Genomic DNA, 12,683 nt, shown 5'->3' with positions numbered 1-12,683 from the left:
AAATAAATTAAGATACTAAAATAGATATTTACCGTGATATTTTTGTACACTTGTATAAAGAGAATGTTTACAAATAACAATTTTAATCATGTCAGTCATATACTCATAAATATTTTTGTCGTGGTGAATCTCTCGTTTATATAATGTTACATTAGATAATGAGTTACTGAGTATAAGTATGTACACATAAGACGTTTTATTTTTTATTGACATCCCGATATTTCGGCATTGTTTCAACCGCCATATTCACGGGTAAACTGAAATGCTTCTTCAGTTTACTGTGCGGATAGATGGTAAATAAAATCTTTTATGGGCAGACATATTTGTCCACCTTCACACGTCTTCGTTCGTGGCTAATTTATAATATAATATAATAAAAAAACATTAACGCATATAATTATATTATAAATATAATTACATGCGTTAATGTTTTTTTAGTGCGAACTTGTTCAACAGGAAAATAGAAATGCATTAAACTTAAAACCTAAAAGTCAAATACTGTATTATTCAATTATAATAAAACTATTCGGTCTTTTTGAAAAGTATAGAAAAAAATCTTAATGACAGAGTAGTGTGACATAAAATCTAAATATTTCCCGAATATTTTAAAATACATTAATTATTATTATAAATCGAAGACTGACGGTTATACTGGTGTGAATTATTTTTCAGTTCCATAAGAAAGTAAGTTGTTTTAATTTGAATGTTTTTTCATTACACTCGCTAAATAAAACCTTTTCGAAATCATTACGAAATATCTGTATCATGCCTAATGTAATTAAAGAACTAGTTTGATGCGTCATTTACTTGAATATGAGATAAAATTCACTTTATTTATTGCTCTAGAATTTGGCCTGAGTTTCTTATAATACAACAACATCTCTGTAACTTACAATAATAACATGTACGTATATTAATAGTATGATTAAGTATATTGCTAAAAACTATTATTTTCTTTATTTTAGAATAATGCAAACTCCTAAAGAGATATTTCAAAAGCGCGTAACGAAAAGTCATCTTATGAAAATACCATTTAATGAAAGGAATATCAATTCCAATGAAGAAAACTACATTCCACAAGAATTTCACAAAAGAAATAATAAATTTAAATTGCAAGAGAAAAATGTGGCGGAACATGGAACAGATAATCCATTTGATTTGCCACCACACTCTCGACTATTTAGTCATAAAAGATTATTAAGAAAGATCAAACCAGAGCCATTCATTATGTCAGAAACACGTGCGATATGCGACATTGATAATAATTTCTACAATATAATTGAAGGTAGATCTATTAGACAGTTTGTTGACGTAAAAGTATACATGGGAGACATCAGAGATATAACACTCTTTAAAGCTAACGCTGCGTATTTAGAAGACCAAGTAATACAATTAGATTCATTTTATACTTTTGAATTAACTGAGTACAATGAAATTAATACACTATTTAAGAAATGCAAAGATAATTTTATTCAGTGTGCAAAAGATAGTTACTGCAGTGCTAAAAATTTGCAAATGGAAGCTGAAGTGAAAGCACTCGAAATTGAAAAGGTCACAGAAGAGCTAGAAGCCCTTAGTTCCAAATATGTTACGTTGAGGAATAAATTATCTGATATATGTGCTAATTTTGACACTTTATCAAGATACCGTCAATTCCTGAATTCATTAACTCCACTGTGGTGGCAAGCACAGTACGGACCAAAATTTATGGGGAGAGATCTTTTCTCATATACGGCGAGTAATATTTTTTCGAGTTCTGAAATATCACTAGTTGATAGTAAAGTTAGCTTAAAAATGTTTAAAGATGTGCAATTACAGCTATACTTCAAAAAACCCGACGAGTTAATGTCAATTTTTGAAAACCTATGTAACCAATGCTTAAATTATTTAAACATAGAAATTTTTACTAAAAAGATTTTAAAAATAATTTTGAATAATAAAGATATTTTGCAAGCGCGACTCCATGCTGAATTGAACGAATTACAAGAATACATTTATATTTATAGTGATCTTGTTAAATTCACTAAAGAAAAGGAAGTTCATTATAAAACAGTTTTTGAGAAAATACTTATGAATGAATTTCAAAACCTTTTCTCTTCATATGATACCATTAAGCTGTTTACATGCCTCCAATATACTCACAGAAGGATCTTTAATACCTCTGAAGATCCTAAAGATAATATTGCAACTTTGATGCTCAATATGGAACTACTTTACATTGAACTAACCTCCGGATTGGATAATTTGAATCAGGATGTAGTCAAACAAGCTACCGACGAGTTCTTTTCGAAGGATTTAAAAAATATGACAAGAGCTCATAAAGCGCAACGATCTTTAAAAGAATGTGATATATTGATGAAAGCACTCTATGCTAGTTTCGAACCTCCAAGACGAAAATATAAGTAATTTATTTATAATTTCAAACAATTACTCGTTATAAAATAAATTATAAGAATGGAACATTGTTAAATATTTAATTGTACTAAGTGCGTAATTATGTCCGTTTTTTTATTTAATTCAAAGTTAGGTACATAAATATTGTAATAACAAATTATCACAGTGTAACAGTTTGCGACCATTACTTTTTTCAATTACTATTGTCACATAAAAATAATAATAACAAACAACTGATAGAAATACTAAGATATTTTTTTTTTAGATATATACATAATTTACATAGAAAACATCCAGACTGATACAAACAATCATACTCGTTTTGATTACATATATAGTTTGTGCCGTACGAGGAATCAAACTCGTGACCAGTAAAGCGGTGAGCTTTAGCACTAGACCACCGATACTGTCAAAATAACAAACAAATCCGCAGGCACAGCTAGTGTTAATGTATATGTAAATAAAATGTCTTCTAATATTCAATGTAAGCTATCTCGACTTGTATTATGTACTTTAGCTTTAGGCGTTATTCTAAATGTAATTATCATAAGTTGCAAGCGTGGGTGATTCCGCGTTTCTACCGTCCTATACACTCTAAGCGCCCTCTGGGACTAAACATTCGCTCTCATGAATACCTTACCATAACAGACGGTAGGAAATGCCATAAAAGTAACAATGTAAATTTAATCTTGCATCTCTTGGTATAAGTATATTGTTTTTAGTTGTCTCATTGTCTGATGCAGTCGGACTTACCAGTATAAATTTCAATTATAAGTGCAGTCAGGGAAAACACTGTCTAGTATTTTGATGTTCTAACAAAATACACTTCAATTTCATTGTTAATGTAATTTGTGAAAATAAATAAATTTATAGACTTGAATTATTTTTCTGTGAGCGAAGATATCATCATCATCACCATCTGCTTCTTTCTTATCACATTTATTTGGGGTCGGCGTAATATGTATATATAAATGTAATATTATAAACGCGAATGTTTGTGAGTATGAATGGATGGATATTTATTACTTTTTCACGCGAAAACTACTAAACGGATTTTGATGAAACTTTACTGTATCAGAACAAAACATAGACTATACTTTAAAAATATAATATGCAATTGGGCGAAAATATAACGATAAATGTCAAGTAGGTGTGATGCAAACAGTCGCGGGTCGGCTAGTGCAGGTAAACCTAACACACGGCTATATTTTTTTGTGCCAAACATATTAAGTATACATTATACAAAAGTTGTTTACATGGGTACCTTTGTATCATTATGTTCATTTCTACATAGCTTATCGTTAGCTGTACTTCTGTGGAAGGCTGAGATAATAATATGTCAGTGAAATCACTGGGTACGGAGGCATGACACCTTAATTCTGCAGAAAGACGCATGATAGGTACCTCGAGTATCACACATGATTATTTAATTTCCGTGGGGCTGTTGATGTACCTATTGTAAGCTATATAGACATCAGTTTTTATAGATATGTCAGCTTGTTTACTATACCTATTACAAAATTTATATGTATATATGTACCTTAACTTTCTTTCCTATATATACCTTTACGTCCCTTAGTACCTTTTCTATTATCTATAATGAATTCGAAAAAAAGATGCAATATTTTTCGTATAACTTGTGATAAATTCATAAATAGGTCGCCAGCAACTTAAACCATTAGGGGTGGCGCTGAGCAAATTTCAATGAAAATTGAATAATCTCGTTTTTGATTACTCTCGTGTTGTGCACAAAAAGTTCATATTGTGTCAATTTAACTTCTAATCACTTTTTAAATGCGTTAGCAGCGAGACGCAGCCGATCAACGAATAAATTTGAAATAATTTGAATTCATTAACAAACTGAATCAGCACCGCCCACTTGCCTGACAATTGGAGGGGAAATAAATTGATTTCTGTACGACAAATGTCCTGTTCTGTAACTTAACATTTTGATTACACGTTTCTTTAGATATACAAAAAGTTGAAATATTTTTTCTTTTAAAATCATCAATCATTTATTCCCATTGAAATTGAATGGTAAACAATATTATTATTTTCTTATATTGTTAATCGTTCATATATTCTCTGTATAGTATTAAAAACTGACATCCTAATAACTTATCTTTAAAAGAATTTAACAAATAATACAATTATTTTTACCAATTCTAAACAAATAAGAAACAGCATAAAATAAAAAACCACTTTGATATATTAGTACAGATTAAATATCTAGTATATTCATAAAACAAAGGAGTCTACAAAAATACTTCTACAGCACTTAGATATTGTTTATTGTACTTAGCTATTGTATACAATATTATCTAAGGATCTACTGTAAGAGTAGCTAAAATGACACTAAAAATTATTAGACATAAATGAAATATTTATTGTTCCCCAGTCTTTTAGCAGTTCAACAAACTTATATTTAATAACGAACGAGTGCACTCAAGGGGCATAAAAATGTTTAATAATCGCGAGGAATTCTTTGTTGATGCGATTATAGAAATCTAATTTATAATTTAAACAAAACGCCAAAGGTTCACTAAACGAGCAATTTGAAAAGATAGGTTCGGCAACAGTCACCTGGCATTGTGACAATTTATATTAGTAAAACAATTAATGTATAAAATAAAAGAATTTGTATTATACAATATAGATTTATATATTTCTATTAATTCCAATTCCTAATTATATATACCTACTTAGTCAGTAATGAAGTCGAAAATCTGTAGTAACGCTGAAACTGATCTACTTACCCGAAAAAGCAAAGAAAAATCCTTCATATAAACTGCTCAGTGATCTGAACGTAATCATATTGATATGAAAAATATTTTCTATTTTCTACTTTATTTCTTAATGAAAATAGTTCAGTTTTATCAGTAACCTACTTGGTTTTTGGCTTAATATACTAACAAAACAGAAAATATGATTGCTCTCGAAACTGTAATAGTCCTATACAATTTATATTGACTAGTGACTGTACTAGAAATATCAGAACTCTTTGCAACGTAATCACATCTGAAACAATCAAATTATGATATACATGTTCAGTTGAAACAAAAACTGAAAAACATCACATTGTATTATTTATAAGTTATAAAATATATCTCAAACTTCATACAACTACTTCAGATTTTATTAGAATAAATGTAACTTATACTTATTTATTTTAGTCTGATTTTCACTTTGTGCTGTAGATTTGTAAATTTTGTACAATATATTTTGTGAAATTTTCTATTTTGTGATAACACTACAACAATACATTATATCACATCATCTTTTAATACTCAGCATGCCGTAAACTACGACTAGGAAAAATAAAATTGTCATTAATAGCCAGTCCAAGAACAAATATTTGTTTTATTTTACATTTCAATTCAATTCGTCAGACGAAATAATCCTAAACTAATAGAATAAAAGATAATGGTAGACTAAATTCTTATCTAAAGACCAGGATGAGGAAACTGTTGAGCGACTAATGCGAACAGATTAGTCGCTCGTGTACGCGAAACTTCATGAAACTCGCGCTACAATCGACAAAGGAGTCGCCCAACCGTCGATTGATAATTAATATTGTTTTAATATAAGCCCCGTATCTTTTGGAGCAACGCCGAGAGCCGGATTCAGCGAATTGTGACGCAATCATGCGTGTACTGATCCGTAATGCTATTAAATGTTTAGATACGAGTACCTACCTCTGTTTAATTAAGGCGCGTTTGTAAGAGGGAAGTAATATTTTGTATGAATTATGCTTTGTATTCTATGTTTTGGAAATAACATCCGGAGTGAAATGGTTCTAATTTACGCAAGAGCGCAACCTTGTTTTATATTGTTACTACCTACGCCTTCGCCTGCTTTTTTAGATAAAGGGTAGTTTTAGCCTTTTATGTTTGTTCTCGTGACGATTGTCAGTCTTCATCTTCATATTAAATTTCATTAAAGTCCGTCCAGCCGTTTAGCCGTGAAAAGATACCAAACCGAAAGTCAGACACATTTTCTAATATTAGTATGGATAAGAATATTTGTGTGTAAAATAAAAAAAAAGATCTCAAAATGGTCATTAGTATGTAATTTAGTCGACACTAAGTTTTTGTATATGAATTCAATTAACTATGACGGTAAAAGACCTACGAAACAAAGAAATATAGGATTATCTTGAGTATACATACAGCAAATATATCGGTTTTTACAGGATTATGGAATCGCAAATGTGATCGCAACTACACTAAAGTTATTCTCGTATAATGGCTAGGTTAGATTAGGTTAGGCTGGCCGAGATTAAAATATTAGACCATCGCGGTATCAGATCTTTAATCACATCATTAACACCGAAATACAGTATCTAATACTTTTCGTCCTTTTTCATACTGACAGGGCTACGGGATTCTGTTAGTGTAGCTTATAAATGAAGGGTCGATACCACTTACATTAATAAGACAAAAATTATGCTAGCAAATTTCCTCCATACCTACCTACTGATATATTTTAACATGTTCATTCATATTGCGTTGGGCGGTGTGTGAAGGCATACATTATGAAGGTGGCAGCAGCAGGCCCCGTCCCGCTGGCCCGGCGCGGCGGCGCGGCTCGGTGGGACACTTGATTGATTGCGGGACGAGCCTGTCCCGGACCACTCGCCCCATGATGTACAACTAATTGCAGTTTCGGGTTTAATTGCGCGTTTTGTCTTAGTTAAAGCCCAAATAAGTATGTGTTATATTTTTATGTAACATTACACATTGAGTACAAATGTCTGCTTGTTATTGTCAACAGTTTAGAGGTAGGATTTTGGTATCGAAATGAGATCAAAATTAGTTTTAAACGAAGTGGTCGTACGTGTGTCATAAAGGGTATTCTATCGTATCATATTTTTTCTGATGTCATTATTAAAATATAAAATAAGAGAAATTTCAAAATGCTATATTTGGCATTTTCAAAATTTATACCCTATTTTTTCTACTCAGTTTTCTATTTAATGTTTTTTGTTTCTATTTTGTTCCCATACCAAACGAACTTTTCGTAGTTTCCATCTGTAAATATAATTTAATTATCTATATAACTGAGAGAAACTAACATGCGTAAGTATGTTATTGCTTTAGATTATACAAAAGAAATTTGCACCTCTTCAATCTTCGTTAATAAAAAAAATACAAAGAACATTAATCGCCATAGAAATCAAGTTACGTGGGTACTACAAAATAAATTCAGTACACGCATGACTGATGGTGTCTCGACACTAACGATACTATGATGCGATACCACCCTTTGACGCAATTTTTTAACGCAAAGGGTGACTACGTGTAGGGTTCACGACTTGCAGTCAATGTATTTTTTTTATATTATGGGTAATATCTAAGGATATTGATTTATGATCAGAATATAAAGCGCAAGCGAAAAGAAACAATACATGTCCAATCGTTTAAAGTATCCAGGTAGTGGTTGGATAGTAGTAGAATTACGAGTTGTCTCAAAGTCTTTATTTTAAAAACATATACTTTAATTTATCCATTTTTAGTAAAATTTCATATTAATTCCATATTCATTTTATTTGAAAAACAATATCTAATAATCTTACAAAGGAAGCATAGCAAATAGGGAAGTGTAAGTCGAAGACTAAGGCACCCACGCAGACTATTTTTAGAAAGTCTACCTCGGTAATTAAAAAAAGTAGAAATGTGGTGAACAGCACTGAATTATTTTACTCACGTTAAAAGCTGTGTTTACATTATATTATTAAAAACATTAGTTAACCAAATTAATTCATAAAACGAGAACAGGCTATCCCCTGTCGCGCTGGATTCGATATTCTCAGAAAACAAGTCTATTATTAGTTCACTGCAATCTAAAAGTTGTTTAATATCAGAAACTATATATGTTTTACTTATCGTCAATATTAGAATATATATTATTGTTGTATATTTATGACTAAGTCTGCTTTATTTATTTTTGTATAATTTTCAAGTAAATAAACAACTAATTAATTAAAGTGATAAATTAAAATAGATTTTTGTTATTTTTTTATTCATGGGTGTCAACCCTAAGTAGTCTATGGCCATTAATCTCAAAGGTCGCAATACCGATACAATTAGATAAAAAATTGAATATTAAGAACCTACCATTAGGGCATGTGCACAGCCGTGCAAGATAAATGATGCTGTGTTTCCTGATATTGTATATCAAAGAGCTTCATTACCTTAGCTATAACTACGGCAAAGTAAATTGCCATTGTTTATAAAATTATAGGCAATGCAACGGCCTGTATCGTGATACATTACTTCGATTTATAGCCCCAAAATGGTAAGATAAAATCAATTATCGAGACTAGAAATCTGTGTCGATTAATTTTCTGTCTAATTCTTAAGTGATAGAAACACCAATATCAAAACAAATCGTTTGTAGAGACAGTGGTAGTCTCGCCGTGTGCGTTGGATACAAATAAAAAAATAAACAAGTATTGCGTGTACATATTGACACAGTTGACGGTCTGACTGACCAAACCATCTGATTATTTTTTTATTATTTATTGCACTTTAAAGAGTGTACAAGAGGCAAGCTTAATGCCATAAGGCATTCTATACTAGCTAACCTTTGGATAGAAATAGACAGCGTTGTAGGAAAGAGATGGCGAAAATCTATGATAATACACTATATTATATCAAAAAGGTATTATAAAAATCCTAAGTATTCTCTTATCCGAATTAGTAAAGTTGTAGATCAGTATTTACTTTATTTACTAGCAGATACACATACACACACATATTACAACTTTCTTTTAAAAAAGACTATAAAAAAAGAGGAACCAAATTAAATATATATAAAATTTCATACATGGTCATAACTCTCCTACCTTCTTTCTTTGCACGTGTATCATAGACATACAAAAAAATAGTAACTCTCAAAAAAATCTAAGTGTTAAACCATTACTTTTCAATTACTACCTAAACTACATATATGCAATTGCGGTCGTAACTACACCGCCACGTTCTAAAACTTACATAATACAACATAAAATAAATAAAATATAAATATAGTTTTATATTTTTACACTACATAGTATAAAACAAAGTCGCTATCGCTGTCTGTCCGTCCCCATGTATGCTGAAATCTTTAGAACTACGCAACGGATTTTGAAGCGGTTTTTTTAATAGATAGATCACTCTATCTATTAAAAAAAGAATACACCCGAAATACACCAGGGCGAGTAGCTAGTATTAAATAAACGTTTAAATAACATAATGAAAATTAGAGAAGACGTTAGTAAAATTCGTATGAGTGGCACACAAGGCTAAATATAATCATCTACCATGCTAAAAGTTAATCTAAAATAAAAGTAATCTCGTTTAACTTGATTTTTGATATATAGGTCTCAATTAATAAGAGTGGACAGGTAAATTAGGGTTAAAAATAATATTAAAAACTAATTTGCTTGACACACTAAACTGTCTTATACGATGCTTTTAAGCTAGCATTAATAAATATATATTTACAACTTCCAATTAATGTAAAAGAGCAAACTATAATTTCTTTAATATTATATTAATCTTTTTTATAATAAAACTTATATGAGAAACCTTATTCCACTTTCCACTTCTATCTAACGCGCTGTAATCCGCCCGGAGCTCTGATACTGTCATATCTAAGATCTTATTAAGTAAAATGTTATTCCCGGGAAGAATTTTATTTACGTTACAAGTACCCAGGTGGTATCTGCTAGTGTTGGCACGTTTTACGCAAACTATGAGACATGTCATACGGAGGAGGATTATTATTTAAAGAAAGCATTTAATATGGAGAGAATGACCCAAGAAAAGATAGTTTGACTCTGTATAAGCTGATATGCCTATGGACGATATGATTATGGTAAAACATATCATATCCATGTTTAATTATACATGCATATGATGTGTTTAAGGGGTCATAATAATATATTGATGAATGAACTTCATATGAGATATGAATCTAAATGTAATGATAAATATAAAATATAACAAAGGAAAAACTAATAAGAAATAAATGCCACACAGCTGTATTTTCAGATAAATCCAATTGAACTAACAAGTCTACCGAGTCATTTTTGTTAACGGTATTCCCGTCACTGGAAAATTTGTTAAAATTATAAATTACCACAAAAAGTTTTCCAGTGCCATCCAGAGATGATTCACGCCCATAACCTTATGCGTTTATAGTATAATTTTCATCCACGGCTGATCCGCGTAATAGGAATTACCTGTATAACCATTTCCAACCAAAATTGTATACTTATTAAGGTTGGACTTTGGATAGTAATGGAAATAATGTCGTATAACGAATTGTCTTATTAGTATTAGTCATATAGAATTATTAAAATACATTAATAAAAAACTTATGGGGTAAGAATATATTACAGGGTACTTCATAGTTCTACAGATACTACTACTATGTAATATTATATTATCTGTGCTTCTACTATAAGAAAATTCTCAAAATTTATCAGGCTAATTTATCAAAATAATATGTCTTATACCAATTGAGTAAACAACAGCGTAGACAGCAATTAATAATAAATAACGTAGACGTCCCGCGTATACAGAACGTCTGGCGACACTACTTGCAGAATTTGCATACGCGAGTTGTGATCTGCCTTAATTTATCCGTAATGGGTTTCAAACGAGCCGCGAGTGTTCACACTGATTGCCAGACTCCCCGGGGACAGGGTTACGTAGATACGTGCACGTAAACAGACGTACAATATATTGTTTGTACCATTTTGGATAATACGGATTTCAATAGGCCGGTCCTGTTGTAAAAAGTGTTACGTAAGAATTTATAAGTCGTGACAATCAGACAAAATATTGCGTCTACGTAATGGAAATGCTAATTCTAAAGGAACGTAAAAAAGTTTATTAAAACAATAAAAAGGAAAAGTTTATATGCTGTCACTCGTTGTGCTTAGAGGGAAGTTAATAAAATTTATTTCTTTATACAGCTCCAATCTTAGTCTTCTTGAAATTCATTGTGAGTGGTTTTATGAAAACTCTTGCAATACCAAGGGCTTGATGAATCTCATCACTCTTTGTTTTTAATGTTTGGACTTTTTATTATTTTCTATAGTCATTTATAAAAAATATTTTAATAACACAGAATAATTCATAAAGCGGCAACTAATAAAATTTATCGGATAATACAATAATTTAAAAAAAAAGTTAAATATAATATACATATAAAACGTCTAGCCTTATACAAACAATCATACTCCTGAATAAAAAGTTCTTATAGTGAGGAATCAAACCCGCGACAGCCGGAAGAGCGGTGCACTAAATTACTAGACAACTGATGCCGTCTCTATTATTATTTATAAAATAACTGAAATTTCGCAGCTGATACCTAACACCAGCTATAGAGATGCATTAAAATCGACAAAGGAATCCGCGACTCGGCGCCCTCCCTGGGGAGTTCGGGAGACAAAGTAAAATGCAAATCTCATGTATTTCCAATTAGTGTCCTCCCACCGCCCACCAAGCAACTAATAAGTTCGTTACTCTTCTTGTTAGGCGTCCAACTGTGGTCAAATCCACGCCCCAACACGCATGATTTAACAGGAGCAACCCTATGACTTTTGGTCGACAATATATTTTTTCGGAGTAAAATATTTATTATTTCTGTATATATATTAGACAGTATGTACATTAACACTATAAACTTATTTTTTTTAACTGTATGTTTTTTTTATTTTATAATTTGATCCTTCTACCATCAACCCATTTTTTAATACCGATTTTAATGTATATGGCAAAACAACGTTTGCAGGGTCAGCTACTATATATTATATAAAAAGTCTAATAGGCATTATATACCACGTGGCATCTATCGGTTAACTATATGTAGTTCAGGGAATAATTGCAGTGATAATGAATATATTTTATAAAGATAAATCGAGATTATATAAATAAAATAAAATTGTTCGAAACTTATTCGTAACGTAATTTGAAAAAATCAGACTTAAAATAATTGTACGTTTGTAATTATCATGAAAACTGAAAGCTATTAGTGCAGACTTAATTGACCAAATTATTTTAATAGCCAAACAATTTACACTAGGTTTTAATTAAAATAAAGCTCTACATAATTGTCTTCAACAAGCCTACATTTAATTTAGTCGTAGTAACTTCATAAATAAAACATTTTGATCCTGAAAGTATATGTCTCAGACGCTCGCCGAGCCCGGTAATGTCTTTAATAATATTTCTATTCAAACTAACTTCTGTGAACAGAAAATTTAATTAGTAAATTTATAGTATACATGATGAATG

The 12,683-nt window shown here is 30.7% G+C and overlaps 1 protein-coding gene across 1 annotated transcript; it reads left to right on the top strand.

Annotated features, from left to right (window-relative positions):
- The first annotated feature begins 608 nt into the window (after nt 1-608).
- LOC131849502 (uncharacterized) lies at nt 609-2,549 on the top strand. The gene is made up of 2 exons (XM_059199582.1): nt 609-684; nt 966-2,549. Exon 2 carries the CDS (start codon nt 970-972, stop codon nt 2,404-2,406), a length of 1,437 nt encoding a protein of 478 aa, XP_059055565.1. The 5' UTR covers nt 609-684; nt 966-969; the 3' UTR covers nt 2,407-2,549.
- The last annotated feature ends 10,134 nt before the right edge of the window (nt 2,550-12,683 follow it).

This window comes from Achroia grisella, unplaced genomic scaffold, assembly GCF_030625045.1.
Source record: "Achroia grisella isolate CSIRO2021 unplaced genomic scaffold, CSIRO_AGI_Agris_v1 utg642, whole genome shotgun sequence".
Lineage (NCBI taxonomy): Eukaryota > Metazoa > Arthropoda > Insecta > Lepidoptera > Pyralidae > Achroia > Achroia grisella.
Note: the sequence above shows the minus strand (reverse complement) of the source record. Positions and strands in the feature narration are given on the sequence as shown.

What these genes read in the sequence shown, in the direction of transcription:
- LOC131849502 (XM_059199582.1), top strand. Translation starts at nt 970, where the DNA reads ATGCAAACTCCTAAAGAGATATTTCAAAAGCGCGTAACGAAAAGTCAT.